We start from the raw sequence: 17,974 nt of genomic DNA, 5'->3' as shown, positions 1-17,974 counted from the left end.
GTTAAAAGGGGGGTAAAGAGGTTTCTTCAGGGTCGGCAACGCACGCGTAATACCTCTGGTATTGCAGATGTTCATAGGCTACGGTAACCACTTACCCTCAGGTGGGCCGTATGCTTGTTTGCCACCACAGCGGTATTAAAAAAAAAGTAATAGATTAAAAGAGTTCATTACACTCATAGTTTTAGTGGCATACTCGTATTTAGCGGATCGTCTGCTGCGGAAGATCGATGATGGGAGATCCCTTGAATATGTCTCTAGGCTCGGTGTGTAAAGTTACCGTTGCATTTAGTTCAATAATATCTACTGATGCGAGTAGTTGATGTGAACAGTTGAGTTGAGTTTGGCGTTTTGTATATCAAAACGTGAAACGCAAAGTTGCCGATCCTCCGCCGACGGCCAGGCGCCAGTCGTGACTTAGTTACCGATCTTCCGTACAATGTGACCGAGAGTGGGCGCGACATGTCTGTGCTGAGTGTGCGGTGGCCGTGCGCGTGTGCAGGTGAGCGTGCCGACGCCGGACTACGTGGGGCGGCGCGAGATCCTGGCGCTGTACCTGGCGCGGGTCGCCGCGCACCACCGGCTTCACCGGCGCCGTCGACGCATGGTCAGCCAGCTGGCGCGGGCCACCACCACCGACACTAGCACCACCACCACCACCACCACCACCACCACCGGCTTCACCGGCGCCGACCTCGAGAGCATGGTCAACCAGGCCGCGCTCAGGTACCACCGACACTACGGCGCCGACCTCGAGAGCATCACCGCGCTCACCGCCACCACCACCACCACCCACCGCGCTCACCACGCCACCACCACCACCGGCTTCACCGGCGCCGACCTCGACATGGTCAACCAGGCCGCGCTCAGGTACCACCACCACCACCACCACCACCACCGGCTTCACCGGCGCCGACCTCGAGAGCATGGTCAACCAGGCCGCGCTCAGGTACCACGCTCACACCGCCACCACCACCACCACCGCCACCACCGGCTTCACCGGCGCCGACCTCGAGAGCATGGTCAACCAGGCCGCGCTCAGGTACCACGCTCACACCGCCACCACCACCACCACCACCACCACCGGCTTCACCGGCGCCGACCTCGAGAGCATGGTCAACCAGGCCGCGCTCAGGTACCACGCTCACCGCCACCACCACCGACACTAGCACTACCACCACCGGCTTCACCGGCGCCGACCACCACCACCACCACCGACACTAGCACTACCACCACCACCACCGCCACCACCGGCTTCACCGGCGCCGACCTCGAGAGCATGGTCAACCAGGCCGCGCTCACCACGCTCACCCACCACCACCGACACTACACCACCACCACCACCACCACCCCCACCACCGGCTTCACCGGCGCCGACCTCGAGAGCATGGTCAACCAGGCCGCGCTCAGGTACCACCTCACACCCCCACCACCACCACCACCGCCACCACCGGCTTCACCGGCGCCGACCTCGAGAGCATGGTCAACCAGGCCGCGCTCCACGCTACACCGCCACCACCACCACCACCACCGACACTTCACCACCTCGACCACCACCACCACCCACCACCACCGACACTAGCACTACCACCACCACCGGCTTCACCGGCGCCGACCTCGAGAGCATGGTCAACCAGGCCGCGCTCAGGTACCACGCTCACACCGCCACCACCACCCAGAGACTAGCACTCCCCCCACCACCACCGTTCACCGGCGCCGACCTCGAGAGCATGGTCAACCAGGCCGCGCTCAGGTACCACGCTCGCACCGCCACCACCACCGACCTAGCACTACCACCACCACCGCCACCACCTTCACCGGCTCGAGAGCATGGTCACCACCTCGCACTAGCACTACCACCACCACCGCCACCACCGTCACCTCGAGGGTCAACCAGCGCCACCCACCACCACCGCCACCGGCTTCACACCGCATGGTCACCACCACCGACACTAGCACCACCACCACCACCACCGGCTTCACCGGCGCCGACCTCGAGAGCATGGTCAACCAGGCCGCGCTCAGGTACCACGCTCACACCGCCACCACCACCACCACCGACACTAGCACTACCACCACCACCACCACCACCACCACCGGCTTCACCGGCGCCGACCTCGAGAGCATGGTCAACCAGGCCGCGCTCAGGTACCACGCTCGCACCGCCACCACCACCGACACCACCACCACCACCACCGGCTTCACCGGCGCCGACCTCGAGAGCATGGTCAACCAGGCCGCGCTCAGGTACCACGCTCACACCGCCACCACCACCGGCACTAGCACTACCACCACCACCACCACCACCACCACCACCACCACCACCGGCTTCACCGGCGCCGACCTCGAGAGCATGGTCAACCAGGCCGCGCTCAGGTACCACGCTCACACCGCCACCACACCGACCACCCACCACCACCGCCACCACCACTTCACCACCTCGAGAGCATGGTCAACCAGGCCGCGCTGAGGTACCACGCTCACAACTCCACGACCTCCGACACTAGGACTACCACCACCACCACCGCCACCACCGGCTTCACCGGCGCCGACCTCGAGAGCATGGTCAACCAGGCCGCGCTCAGGTACCACGCTCACACCGCCACCACCACCGACCACCACCACCACCACCACCACCGGCTTCACCGCACTACCACCACCGCGCTCACCACCTCACACCTCCACCACCACCGACACTAGCACCACCACCGGCTTCACCGGCGCCGACCTCGAGAGCATGGTCAACCAGGCCGCGCTCAGGTACCACGCTCACACCGCCACCACCACCGACCACCGGCGCCGACCTCGAGCATGGTCAACCAGGCCGCGCTCACCACCACCACCACCACCACCACCACCGGCTTCACCGGCGCCGACCTCGAGAGCATGGTCAACCAGGCCGCGCTCAGGTACCACGCTCACACCGCCACCACCACCGACACCGCACTACCACCACCACCGGCCACCACCACCACCGCGCTCAGGTACCACGGCTTCACCGGCGCCGACCTCGAGAGCATGGTCAACCAGGCCGCGCTCACGTACCCGCCACCACCACCGGTACCACCCGCCACCACCACCACCACCACCACCGGCTTCACCGGCGCCGACCTCGAGAGCATGGTCAACCAGGCCGCGCTCAGGTACCACGCTCGCACCGCCACCACCACCGACACTAGCACTACCACCACCACCGCCACACTAACCAGGCCGCGCTCACCACCACCACCACCGACCACCACCGGCTTCACCGGCGCCGACCTCGAGAGCATGGTCAACCAGGCCGCGCTCAGGTACCACGCTCACACCGCCACCACCACCGACACTAGCACTACCACCACCACCGCCACCACCGGCTTCACCGGCGCCGACCTCGAGAGCATGGTCAACCAGGCCGCGCTCAGGTACCACGCTCCCACCGCCACCACCACCGACACTAGCACTACCACCACCACCGCCACCACCGGCTTCACCGGCGCCGACCTCGAGAGCATGGTCAACCAGGCCGCGCTCAGGTACCACGCTCGCACCGCCACCACCACCGACACTAGCACTACCACCACCACCGCCACCACCGGCTTCACCGGCGCCGACCTCGAGAGCATGGTCAACCAGGCCGCGCTCAGGTACCACGCTCGCACCGCCACCACCACCGACACTAGCACTACCACCACCACCGCCACCACCGGCTTCACCGGCGCCGACCTCGAGAGCATGGTCAACCAGGCCGCGCTCAGGTACCACGCTCACACCGCCACCACCACCGACACTAGCACTACCACCACCACCGCCACCACCGGCTTCACCGGCGCCGACCTCGAGAGCATGGTCAACCAGGCCGCGCTCAGGTACCACGCTCGCACCGCCACCACCACCGACACTAGCACTACCACCACCACCGCCACCACCGGCTTCACCGGCGCCGACCTCGAGAGCAACCAGGCCGCGCTCAGGTACCACGCTCACCACCACCACCACCACCGCCACCACCGGCTTCACCGGCGCCGACCTCGAGAGCATGGTCAACCAGGCCGCGCTCAGGTACCACGCTCGCACCGCCACCACCACCGACACTAGCACTACCACCACCACCGCCACCACCGGCTTCACCGGCGCCGACCTCGAGAGCATGGTCAACCAGGCCGCGCTCAGGTACCACGCTCGCACCGCCACCACCACCGACACTAGCACTACCACCACCACCACCACCACCACCACCACCACCGGCTTCACCGGCGCCGACCTCGAGAGCATGGTCAACCAGGCCGCGCTCAGGTACCACGCTCGCACCGCCACCACCACCGACACTAGCACTACCACCACCACCGCCACCACCGGCTTCACCGGCGCCGACCTCGAGAGCATGGTCAACCAGGCCGCGCTCAGGTACCACGCTCACACCGCCACCACCACCGACACTAGCACTACCACCACCACCGGCTTCACCGGCGCCGACCTCGAGAGCATGGTCAACCAGGCCGCGCTCAGGTACCACGCTCCCACCGCCACCACCACCGCCACTAGCACCGCCACCACCACCACCACCACCACCACCACCACCAACACCACCACCACCGGCTTCACCGGCGCCGACCTCGAGAGCATGGTCAACCAGGCCGCGCTCAGGTACCACGCTCACACCGCCACCACCACCGACACTAGCACCACCACCACCACCACCACCACCACCACCACCACCGGCTTCACCGGCGCCGACCTCGAGAGCATGGTCAACCAGGCCGCGCTCAGGTACCACGCTCACACCGCCACCACCACCGACACTAGCACCACCACCACCACCACCACCACCACCGGCTTCACCGGCGCCGACCTCGAGCACAACCAGGCCGCGCTCAGGTACCACCACCGCCACCACCACCGACACTAGCACTACCACCACCACCACCACCACCACCACCACCACCGCCATCAACACCATCACAACTAACACCGCCATCACCACCACAACCGACCACTGGTTTAAAGCTGAAGAGCGTATGTGTTGCGGCAGGGCGGCGATAGAGGGCGCGTCGGCGGTGAGCATGCGCCACCTGGAGGAGGCGCGCGACAAGGTGCTGATGGGCCCCGAGCGGCGCTCGCGGCTGCCCGACCTCGAGGCCAACACCATCACCGCCTACCACGAGGGCGGACACGCGCTCGTCGCCTACTACACCAAGGTACGCCGCCGCCGCACACAACCTGCAACCAACCACACATACCCGACATCTACCGACTTTTGTACAAAGTCAAACAACCCAAAGAAATCAATGAGAAACATTGAAAAATATTCAATTATTGTTGAAAGTTGACAGTTAGTTTAGACGCTGGCATATCTCGTCAAGCAGTAGTCACGAACGTGTATTATTATACCAGATGGTAGATGTTGTTGAAAAGAAACCGAGTTAGACCAACAAAACGATAGGATATATATATATATATATATATATATATATATATATATATATATATATATATATATATATATATATATATATATATATAAATGGTTCAAAATGATCACCACTCAAGCATTCATATGTACGTTTCACTAAACGTTAAAAATGTTAAACGACTTTATTGTTTATTGTTTTGTGCGCGCAGGACTCGCATCCGCTGCACAAGGTGACCATCATCCCCCGCGGCCCGTCGCTCGGACACACCGCCTACATCCCGGCCAAGGAGAGGTGCGTACATACCATACCCACCACTATACCATACCACACCACTTATCAACTCACTGCTGTTTACAACAAACAAGTGACCTGTGAATGCTACCTGTTTATCATCCATCACTGGTGCCCCGCCAGCGTATACCAATAGCGCGGGCGGGGGTTTTTTTTTAATTCATTTATTTATTTAGAATCGCCAACATAAGAAACAGCGGGGGGGGGGGAAGGGATTGATATTAATGGACTTTTATAGCCCCATTGCTAGCAATATTCCCTATCAGGTCGTGGTTCCCCCGGAAACCATCATTAAGAATTCTTTTTGAATTCACTACAGGTCAGCAGACTGGGATGAGATGCGGATTTTTTTCGCATCTTACCCATGGAGGCAGGTTTGCTTCACACTGGATGATCCCGACGCCATTGCCAATTCCATTGCTGATGTGGTGCTTCAGGGAATGGAATTATTTATTCCTAACTCTGTGGTGCCCGTCGGCGGGAAATCCCAGCCCTGATGGAGCCTCTTGTAGAACAGCATCTCGTCTGAAACAGGAGTGCTTCCTAACCTAGGTATGGCGTCGCGAGATCCTAACACCAGTGCTCTTAAAAAGAAGTATAACTCTGCCTCTAGGTCTTTCAAAAGAGTTATAGCCACAGCGAAGTCAGAGCATATTAGAAGGCAAGAGATTGGCTAGTTTGCCCTCTGGAACTCGAGCTTTCTGGTCTCTTGCCAAAGCTGCACAAGGGAATTTCTGTAAGTCATCTTTTCCACCATTGCGCAGGGAGGATGACTCGTTGGCCCAGAACGCTAAGGAAAAGGCCGATCTTCTTGGATCCATCTTTGCGTTAAACTCGACATTGGATGACGGGGAGAAATCACCACCGACCATCACGTGTTGTAGGAGCTCTATGCCTGACATTAAATTCACGCATAGCTCAGTGCGTAGAGCACTTTTCTCCCTCGAAATCCATAAGTCGAGTGGGCCCGATGGTATTCCTCCAATTGTGCTTAGCATTGGCTCCGGTTCTTAGCGTCTTTTTCGATCGGGCATAGTCCCAAAGTTTTGGAAGACTGCTCTGGTGCATCCGATCCCTAAAAAGGAGATCGCTCAGATCCAGCTAACTATAGGCCCATAGCTATCACTTCCTTATTCTCGAAGGTTATGGAATCCATCATTAACCGTCAACTGCTCCGGTACCTAGAAGAACACCAGCTGATCTGTGATCGCCAGTACGGCTTTCGACAGGGACGTTCGGCCGGTGATCTTTTAGCTTACAACACACCGATGGGCAGTGGCTATCGAGTATAGAGAGTAGGAGAGGCCTTAGCACGGATATCGCGATTTGATCGGGTGTGGCATAGAGCGCTGCTTTCAAAGCTACCTTCATTGGGTTGCCTGCGAGACGTGCATTTGGGTCGCCAGTTTTCTCAAGGAACGTAGCATTAAGGTCGTAGTCGACGGAGCATGCTCTGATTTAAAACCTTTGAGAGGCTGTGTACTGTCTCCGACTCTGTTTCTTCTGCATATCAATGATATGCAGATAGCAATTCATTGCGCAGACGACAGTGTCATTATATACCGGTCCATCGCTACCGATGAGTGCCGGAATACCAAATCGAAACTTCACTCCATCAAGTTTCGATCTCTATTATTTAACCCCAAAAAGACACAAGTTGACTTATTTTTTCTGGGCGTTGATATATCTTGCGACGTCCAGTTTTGCGGTCTCTTTAAAAAGTAGGAGTGCTCAATATCGATGTGAAATTATATAAAGCTATTGGAATACTGTTCTCACCTGTGGGCAGACAACCCTTCCGTTCCGCATTCAAAGTCGGGCGGCTCGATTATCGATAGTCAACGCCTTATACAATCCACTGTGCGCAGAGATGTGTCTTATATTTATCATATATTTATTTTTATTTTCACCACCGTTAAGTTTCATCCCAATCATCTAATCTTTGTTTTGTAATTAAATTAATTATTAATTTTGTCTGTGTACATATAAATCTTTATAATCTGTATCATTCTTCGAAAGGAACAATATGGAGTGTTCATTCGTTCATTATATAAAAGACTAGCCGGGGCGGGTCCCGGCTTTGTACGGGTATACATCACATCACATTAGAAACCTCTAAATTTATCAATGTTTCTTTCGTTAAAATCCGTCGAGTAGATTTTGTTTCTATAACGAACATACAGACAGACAGACAAAAATTTTACTGATTGCATTTTCTATATTATGCATGTATTATACATATAAATCTTCCTCTTGAATCATTCTATCTATTAAAAAAACCTGCTTCAAAATCCGTTGCATAGTTTTAAAGATCTAAATATCAATAGGGACAAACAGACAGGAAGCGAGTTTGTTTTATACTATGTAGTGTTGACGCGTCGCTCCCGTTGCCAGGTACCACGTGACGAAGCAGCAGCTGCTGGCGATGATGGACACGATGATGGGCGGCCGCGCCGCCGAGGAGCTCATCTTCGGGCCGGACAAGATCACCTCGGGTAACATTACCGCCCATTATACGCGCTCACAGCCGCGACTTGGTCCGCGCGACCCACACGTGTTGACTGAACGGGATAATATGTACATACACTACATCCTTCTCTGTGCCAATGGCCATGTATGGAAAATATCATGACTTATCAGTTTTAACATCAGGTAAAAAGTAAACAGTTGGTACTAACCAGAGGAAGACTTTGTACTAAAGTCGTTTGCTTGGCCACCTCTGTCCCATTTGTGTTTCTACCGTGAAGCAAGTGTGTTTGCATGGCTGTGTTTCGGTTTGAAGGGTGGGATATGGCAGTGAATTTGCTGGGTACAGAGGAATAACATCTGAGTCTTCAGGAATGTTAACACATGAGGGTTATCATGGGCGTAACAGTATACTCTGTTATGTCCACGGTACTGCTCATGTCTATAGGTGACGGTTACTAATTTCCATTGTGTGGGCCGTCAGCTTGTTTACCATTTTAAGTTTTATAAAAAAAAAAACAAGTACATAAATAATTTGAGGTACTTGGTAAAAAATTTTGTGTTACTAATGAGAGATTATTGATTGGTTTATTGAATAAGCAAGTAGTTCGTTTGATGTTTGAATGGGAACAAGCTGGCGGAGCACCCGATGGAAACTTATAACCGTCATACGTGTGAACAGCATCATGGATATCAGAGAATCCTGAGAGATACACTGGGACTATATCCATGAAGTATTTGTAGGGATGTCTATATCATAAATGTATATATGCAATACGAGCGGTGTGCGCAGGCGCGGCGTCGGACCTGAAGCAGGCGACGTCGCTGGCGAGCCACATGGTGCGCGAGTGGGGCATGAGCGACAAGGTGGGGCTGCGCAGCCTCGACCAGCAGCAGCCGCTCGCGCCCGCCGACCGCCTCGGGCCCGCCACCAGCGAGCTGGTAACCATCCCCGCACGAGGACCTGCCACTCATTACCGATCCTTAAAAACCCTCATAATAATCCCTTTCAATACTTATGCTCAACCCCCTTTTTTTATCGAGGAGAAAATCTTCAGAAAGAGACCCACCGCCAGCGTGATGGCGATGGGTACTGTGGGATTTTTACCCACTAAAAACCACCTCGGTATTCCTCCCAGCGCCGTGTGCCGATGACGAGGGCTCGCGATTTGCAGTCGTCCGCGTCACCAACAGCGCTGCCCCCTTGACAGGGCCTCTCCGAGTGGTGCGCTGGGCATACGCAGCGCACCGACTCCCGGATCTCCTATCTCTCGGGGGCTTTGGATGATTCTCGCCATCCGCAGCCCGGAGATCCACTTTAGAGCCGAGAGACACCCAGCCGCGCTTAAAAGCACCGCTAGGTATCCATCGACTCTCCGTCCCCGCGGCCATCTCGTGCCGGAGCACGAGCCCTCCGCGATTGGCTGCACCTAGCCAAGCCACCCACCCTGTGATCTGCCTTTTTGCCGGGCGCGGCGCAGACGCCGCAGCTCGGTAATGGCGCAACGCACTTTGCGGACTTGTGGCCCGCTTGTCCGCAGCGGAAGCACAAGACGCCTCCGCCGGGGTCAACACTCGCGGTGCACCGCTGCGCCACGTGCCCGGAGAGGAGGTAGCGATAGCACCGCATGGGCCGAGGGTCGAGGGACTGTACCCGCGCCATCACCCAGCCGACTCGGATCCGGCCTGCATTGGCCAGAGTCTTGGGAGCACCAATGGGGCAGCGCATCCATATGGAGCCAGCACCTGAGGGAGAGCGACGGACCTCCCCCGTCTTGTCGAGGGCATCCCCCTTTACGCGCTACCGCGGTGACAATCTCGGCAGATGTTGCCGAGTCGTCAAGATCCCCCAGCCGTAGCTCGGCCGATTTGGTCGGACTGGAGATCTTGACCGTTCGCTCCGGGAGGACTTCGGCTATCTTCGCCGGTCCGCCTTGTCGCCGCTGTCGGCGCCTGGCAACTCTAGGATGCGCGCCCTGGAGACGCCCAGCCTGAACCTCAAGTCGGTTATACCCAGTTCCGAAGGCTTGAACTTGGTGTACGCCTCGGTACGCACCGACTTGTAGGTCATGCCCTTCTCCTCGGTCTCTGGCTGCAGAGACAAAACCACAGCTGACGAACGAGGCAGCCTAAAACGCCGCTTTTTTCTCTTTTTGGGCGCCTTCTGCTGGACTTGCGCCATTCCTCTGTCAGCCGCCTGCGTGGCGAGTGCCGCTTTTTGACGCGCCTTAGCCGTGCGCTTGCCACGCCGAATTACCTCCGTCCACCCCTCTCGAACGTTATCAGTAGACGATAGCTGGCCCGTCAGCCAGATGATGCGCCCGGCTCGACAGTAGGGGCCGGTTGGGAGACTGGGCCCTTCCTCTGCGGAACGTTCTTGGCCACCCGCGATGCAGATGGTTGCGAGGCGCTCTTTGCCCACTTCTTTCGCAGCGGCTTCTTGCCGCCCACCAACAGGAGCCGTTCCTCAATTCCGGCGAATCGGGCGCTAAAAAGCTCGCCGATTTGCCGGACGATCCGGGCCTCGATGCCCTTATCAGGTGGAGGGTCCGCACCCGGCTGTAAAGGGACCGGGGCAGTAGGCGATACCTCTACGGCCACAGGCGCCGATGGTATTGACACGGCTGCTTTGGCCTCCGCCAACTCCTGTTTTAGGCGACGCAGGTCTTGACGGTTAAGCGAGAATTCCTGGCGGAACTCGGCGTTCGCGCCTCCTTCAGCTCGCGCTCAAGCTGCTGGTTGCAAGCCAAAAGCGCCGCCGTGTCCGAATTAACAGACGACGACAGCGCCCTACGCAACGCCTCAATCTCCTGCCGCTGCTGTTCCACCTCCTGCCGTGTGCTGTCCAGGAGGACCTTCTGGTCGGCGAGCTGGGTGGTCAACCTCTCCACGGTTTTGCGAAGCTCCGCGTTATCTTGTGTGGCCGAGCGCTCCACCAGGGACGGCGAGGACTCGCGGATGGCAGCGATATTCGCTTTTATGTCCATGACGATTGTCCCCTTTATATTGCCCGACCGCTTCACCGCATCCAGGATCCGATCTGCCCTCTCCTCGATGTCAGCACTTAAGGCGTCGGCCAGCAGCCCGTCCTTAAGGGAGCTACAACGAGTCACCTTGTTGGTCGAGGCCTTCGAGGTGCCGGCAACAGTAGCCGCAGCTCTCGAGGACGGAACTTCGACAATCTCCACGTCCTCCTCCTCACTGTCACGTCCGGCGTTTCGCTCAACTAACCGGCGCTTGCGCCGGGACGTCCTGCCGACTGGTCTTGAAGACGTCCCTTCGCCTGCGACATCGCTCTCAAACTCTGAAAAGAGTGACAGAGACGACGCCGTGCGCTCGGTGTCGAGCTCCTCCTCATCAAGAGCGTAGTACTCTCCTAAGACTCTTCTACGCTCTTCCACATTTTTGCTCCGCACCTCTCCTTTACTCCCACTACTTCCAACACTCCCTCCCTGGCCTCCCGCTGCCCCGCCCCCCAGATACACGAGGCTATGCTCAACCCCCTAACGTTTACAATCATTTCTCTCATAGACAACACCTGACTCCTTAACATTTTAATCATTTATTGTAATTTGTGTGCTGTAAGTAATGCAAATAAATTATCTATCTATCTATCTAACATTTACAGTCGTCCCTCTCAGTTACTCCCCCCTCCCGTTCGCATTTATACTGATTCATCGCATTTACACACACGTCTGTCTCACTTATAAATTGAATTTTTTTTAAACCACTGTGGTGTCAAACAAGCATACTGCCCACCTGATGGTAAGTGGTTACCGTAGCCTATGAACACCTGCAATACCAGGGGTATTACGCGTGCGTTGCCGACCCTGAAGGAACCTCTTTACCCCCTTTTTGAAGAACCCCATGCTGTAGTCTCTTGGGAAAATTTTGGCAGGGAACTCATTCCATAACCTAAATGTAATATATAAAGTGTAAATGTGAAGAGCAGTCACTCACACTCATCCACCTTACACTCGCTTTCATTATCCTTACAATAATATCGATCATTTCCTCGTGTTATACACATGCTCCTTCTTTTCACTTCTAAATTATTTCCTTCACATGTACTGTCCCTCTCTTACATTGAATCTGTTTTGGACAGTACGTATACTTGGTAAATTTTAATAGAAGTTAATGAAAATGTGGACAAGTTTTGTTAAAAATATCGTAAAAAACTTCTGTACCTACATGAAATGTTAAATCGATTTTTTGTTTAGACTGTTATTGGAGATCAATAAAATTATCTTAAAGATCAATTAGTTACTTTTTTGTTCACATTTTCATGTAGCTGTATTGAAAGAGACCGTCGTATCAGCTGTCTACCCACCGCTGAACATAGGCCTTTGTTGTTAGTTGCCACTTTTGGTAGGAGGGTTGGTAACTGTAGTTGGGCTTTGATGATGTTTTAAAAGGGATGAGAAAAAAGATATGTGTACAATTGTGTATATATGTATATAAGTATGGGCAGGACACTTGGCTAGGTGGAAAGATAGACTGTGGACCGAGGCTGTGATAGAATGGTGTCTTTTTTTTAATGAGTGATAATGGAATGGTAATCCCTCGTTATTAGGGCACCGATGAAGGATGACAGGTGAGGATGAAGCAGGTCAATTAGCCCACCGTGACGAATTCAACAAGAATTGTTGACGATGGTTTCGAGGGGGAACTGCGTGGAGGTCGACCTGATATTGCTAGCAATGGGGCTGTAGCGAGTGGCACGATATATTGGGGGCCTATGTCCAGCGCTGGGCAGAGGCCGGCGGTGGTAAGCGTGTGGTGGTGTGGTGCGGCGGCAGGTGGACAGCGAGATCCGGCGGCTGCTGGCGGACAGCTACGAGCGCGCCAAGGCCATCCTGCGGGCGCACGCGCGCGAACACCGCGCGCTCGCAGACGCGCTGCTCAAGTAAGCATACGCCTGCCCGCCTGCCCGCCTGCCCGCCTGCCCGCCTGACCCTCTCTACTAACTATACTCTGCTCTTTTTTTCTCTATACCACTGAGGTGGCAAACAAGCATACGGCCCACCTGATAGTAAGTGGTTACCGTAGCCTATGAACGCCTGCAATACCAGAGGCATTACGCGCGCATTGCCGATCCTGAAGACAATTCTTTACCTCCCTTTTAAAGAACCCCATGCTGTAGTCTCTTGGGAAAACCTCAGCAGGGAGCTCATTCCACAACTTGAGTGTTCGTGGGAGGAAACATGTCTGAAATCGCGCAGTACACGACCATTGAGGCTGTAGGACTCCTTACAACTACGTTCAAAAAAAGGAAATTTTCAATTACGTTGTATGTTTTCATGTTTGTCACCTCACAACTCCGTCAGTTGGAAACTCTTTTGGAAAATTCTCTTCTCATATGAAAGGATATACCCATAGGTTGGTCCCATAGAAATTTTTATCAGAATCGGCTCAGAAGTTTAGTTTTAAAATTGAAATAACTAGTTTTACCACAATTGAAGTCCGTTGTGTTTATGAATCATAATCTTAATTTATTTTTTTATAAAAAAAATTTAACTCTGACACTTCCCTATGGTTGACTGGGAGAGAATGCTTTTAGCATCAAGTCCCGCCATGTATACATATATGTACTAATGAATAAATATATAAAAAATAATTTGGCACTAGCATACTTAAGATTATTTTTTGGTTCTAACCCTTTTATACGAGACACATTTACATACTTTTAAACTTGTACACAGTTGAGAGCTCCACTTGCGTCCAAGAGTGGACCGGGGCCTATCTACTTATTTTAATGACCTTATATGTTTTGGCTTGGAAAATTAAACAATTGGTTCAGTTCAGTGCACTCAAAGGAAATAGTTATGTTTGCCGCAATCGCATTAAATAGTCGACCGGGGTTCGTTCCAGGTACGAGACCCTGGACGCGGAGGACATCCGCGCGATCGTGAACGGTGAGAAGGTGAAGAATGAGCGGCAGCGAGCCAGCAAGGAGCCCGCGGCCGGACCGCAAGCAACGCCCGCCGCGCCCGCCGCGCCCGCCGCGCCCGTGCTGCTGCCGCCCGCCGCGCAGCCCGCGCCCGCATAGGTACGAGCAATATACACGACCACGTCGGCCTCCACGTGCCCCCCCCTCCCCACCGCCCCTCTGGAACTGTCATGGTTAATTCCTGATGAATTCATCACGATGGGCTAACTGGCCTGTTTTCATTCTCATCTATCACCCTTCACTGGTGCTCCGCCAGCGTATACCGATAGCGCAGGCGGGGCTACCATACCATTTTCACCTATCAAAAAGAAAAACGAGTATAAAGATTGCATGCCGTCTGATGTGGTGAAACATGATGGACATCTTGTAAACTTGATAAATGCAACATCTTATCAACAAGGTTTCTGCCAATATATTTCAATTGATTTAATTAATTTCATTTCACTTCGATAAATACTAATGCAGCAACATTCGCCGGCAGATGGCGCAGGTGGCGGAGCTAGCGGCGCCCGCAGCGGACACAAAACTGTACAAATGAAAGTGTATTGAAAATTTTGCAGGCGACGCTCACTCAACACTAAGCAAATAAAAATAAGTAAAACCTGGTTTCACGCATTAGTTTCCTTGTAGCGTTGTTGGTACGGCCGGAGGCTGCTCTACTGGCGTAAATAGACTGTATATATATATATATATATATATATATATATATATATATATATATATATATATATATATATATATATATATATATATATAACTCAAATAGTGCTTGTTAACAGCACTAAAACTCAAAAACGACTTGATCGATTCGTATGTATTTTTTAGTGAAATATGTGGACTTATGTTTACCACTAGGTCTGGCTAATAACAGCATCTTTTAATATCTATATATCGGACTCGTGTGGACATTGACGACGGGGTAACAGGTCATCGCCTATTCCAACCGGATAACAGGCGCGTCCGTAGCATATTAGCTACTTTAGTAATTCAGATACTTTTGTCAATTTGTCCATATCAGCGCCATCTATTGTGAAATTTCGCCTTAATTATCATGTTTTATTGGCATACGTCCAACCTGCCTGCCAAGCGTGGCAACTAATGGTAAACCCTCCTTTATGGGAGAGGCTATGTAGACAGCAGTAGATAGTCAACGGCTGATATAAAATTGCCATACACTCGTACCTATGGGTTTTAGCAGTCTATTCATGGGAGTAAAATTGGTAGTCTCTAGTATGAATATGTAGCGACCATTATTTTTTCTGTACACAGTTGGGTTTATAGTTTACTATATTTTATGGATGAATATGGAATAACAACCTAGCCTGCGCTGTCGGTATACTGTGGCGGGGTACTAGTGACTGGGTGAGGCTGAAGTCAGATTAGGCCCGTCGTGATGAATTCACCAGGCATTCACCACGATCTCTAGATCACCTAGAAGCCGAGACCGCTTGACCAGACAGTAAATAAGATTTTCTAGAAACGACTATTAAAACCCAAAAATTTCTTTGAGCTAAATGTTTAATTTAAAAGAAAGTGACAAATGGTACCATATAGTTAAAATACGTTTGTAGGATTTAGTTGTTAGTTCAAGTATCAATTGTGTTCATTAGTGTCAGACCGAGCGTATGCATCCTTATTCTATGGAGTCACAGTCCGATAGGTAAATTCTAAGAACAAGGAATTACATAGAAGGAATGATAAAATATAAACAGTAAATCATATGGTTGCCTCTTTTCTTTTTATGCTAAAATTATTAGTAAAAAGAAGACGTGAGATATACTATCAGGTACATTTTTCTCGATTTGTAATAGGCTAGTTTTCAGTAGGTTTTATTGGTCGTATAATTATGCCAAATTCAGATACAACCTGCTTGCATACTTTCTGCATAAACTGTGTCCAATATATAATCTAATAATGTAAAATTTGTCATTGACAAATAATTGACATATCAAACATTTTCTATACACTAGCCTGCTATGAATTGAGAAAAAAGCAATTGATGGTGCACCTTTTGTCCCCTTTTTACTAATTATATTTGCTATGAAGAAAGAGGGCAGCCGTTTCATTTAGTTTTCCTTCTATGTAATTCCTTGTTCTTAGGGTAAATTGCCCCCCTTGGTACTGGCGACTCTATATGGTTGCTTACTCTGTATCATTTAGGATGCTTAAAACCAGAGATACCATTTCTAATTTATATTTGAAGTCAAAATGAATGAATTGAGCCCTTTCATATTGTCTTCCACCTCGTTCACGCCCCAATCCGAGTAAATGAAAGGATTAGATTATATAGATAGAGCATTGCGTGTCAGGAACGTGTTAACATTTACTCGACTAAATTGACATTTGAATGACTCATTTGAATTTTTTTAAATATAGACGAACCCACCCCTTATTTAGTGTTGCAAGTAGTTGGATTAAAATTTCCCAGACCAAGTAAAAATTTTAAAATTTATTTGGCAACTATTACTTATGTTAGTATTGGTTACAAATTAATATACATATATAAATTAAAATGTCGGTCATGTCCAGACAAATTTATCATTATTTTTTAATTTAACCTTAGAATATAATTTCTGCCATACACTGAGTAGTAAATGTACATTATGGTAACCCTATTCACGCACATATGGTTAAAAATATGACCTGTTTTTAGTGAAGTATTTATATGTATATACTCTATCTATATAATCTAAGGATAGGAGATATGAACTTATGTCTCAAGGTGAAGCCGAAACCGTTTACATCCCGTTACGGTAGTGTCCTTTTTCTTTTAAAATCTTGGGCCTTCCATATTGATCTAACAGCCGGACGCTTTGTCTCGTTTTTCAAACCGTTTCTTCGGAAATGTTCAATCAATGGTAACATCTAAAATGTTATTAACTTAATTTAATTTCACCCTGTATATCTGTCGATAAGTAACGTTCATTATTGGGTATAATGAACTTAGACCTTTGACGCCTCAGACGTTCCAAGCATTCTGCCTGAAGGGTGGGCCGTATGCTTCTGAAATGTTCTTATCAGTGATACCTGTTTAGGGAGCGGTGCCTATAAAGTAAAATAAATCATATAGCCGATTTCTCTAAATTTATCTTGTTTTTTCTAACACAGGGGGCAAACGAGCATACGGCTCACCTGATGGTAAGTGACTACCGCCGCCCACGATCACCCACAACACCAAAGGCATTGCAGGTGCGCTGCCGGCCTTTTAAAAAGAAATATGCTCTTTTGAAGGTTATGATGTGGTTTCGGCTCGGAAATACTGCTGCTGGATATATCTCTAATTAAAATTTCAGTTTGATATTACAGCTAAATTCTTACGTAAAGATAAGTATGAACTAATTTTCTAATAGATTTACGTCAAAATTATTATAAATATAGTTTGTGGTGGTCCATAGAACAGTAATTTCGAGAAATTATTAAATTAAAATATAAGAGATAAAAAAACGGCACTTCAGAATCGGCCCCTATATCTGGCTATAATTATAAGGCTTTCAATGTTACACTTGGCTAATACGAACCTTTTTTACAGAACTACTTTTAAATATCAAATATCAATAAGAGAATATTCCTTCTTAAAACGCCGGCAATTTCTCCTGATGTTGTGCGTGTCTCTAGTCTATGGGTGGCGGTAATCACAACCAGGCCAACCGCATACTCGTTAAAAAAAAATGTAAAACCATATTTCATCATCATCTTCCTACCCTTATCAACCAATAATTTGTGGTCGGCGTAATATGATTTTGTCCATATTACAAAAAGACTTGGTTTTTAGTTTTACGACCGGCCACCTGCCTAACGTCAACCATAAAACCATATTTCATCAATTCACCTATTTACTAAGTTCTTGCCACACCGAGGCCAGTGCTCTTCCTATAGT

The 17,974-nt window shown here is 51.2% G+C and overlaps 1 protein-coding gene across 1 annotated transcript in view; it reads left to right on the top strand.

Moving 5' to 3' along the window:
- Window positions 1–14,708, top strand: part of LOC113513484 (ATP-dependent zinc metalloprotease YME1L) — a 28,779-nt gene extending 14,071 nt beyond the window's left edge. Inside the window, exons 10-17 of the mRNA XM_052898398.1 lie at window positions 500–723; window positions 5,009–5,174; window positions 5,599–5,681; window positions 8,076–8,176; window positions 8,941–9,089; window positions 12,947–13,053; window positions 14,019–14,196; window positions 14,579–14,708. Of these exons, the coding sequence (XP_052754358.1) occupies window positions 500–723; window positions 5,009–5,174; window positions 5,599–5,681; window positions 8,076–8,176; window positions 8,941–9,089; window positions 12,947–13,053; window positions 14,019–14,196 (1,008 nt within the window). The 3' untranslated portion in view covers window positions 14,579–14,708. The remainder of the gene's footprint in view (window positions 1–499; window positions 724–5,008; window positions 5,175–5,598; window positions 5,682–8,075; window positions 8,177–8,940; window positions 9,090–12,946; window positions 13,054–14,018; window positions 14,197–14,578) is intronic.
- Window positions 14,709–17,974: the final 3,266 nt, after the last annotated feature.

Source organism: Galleria mellonella, unplaced genomic scaffold (assembly GCF_026898425.1).
Source record: "Galleria mellonella isolate WM207_F2 unplaced genomic scaffold, CSIRO_AGI_GalMel_v1 utg424, whole genome shotgun sequence".
NCBI classification, from domain to species: domain Eukaryota; kingdom Metazoa; phylum Arthropoda; class Insecta; order Lepidoptera; family Pyralidae; genus Galleria; species Galleria mellonella.
Note: the sequence above shows the minus strand (reverse complement) of the source record. Positions and strands in the feature narration are given on the sequence as shown.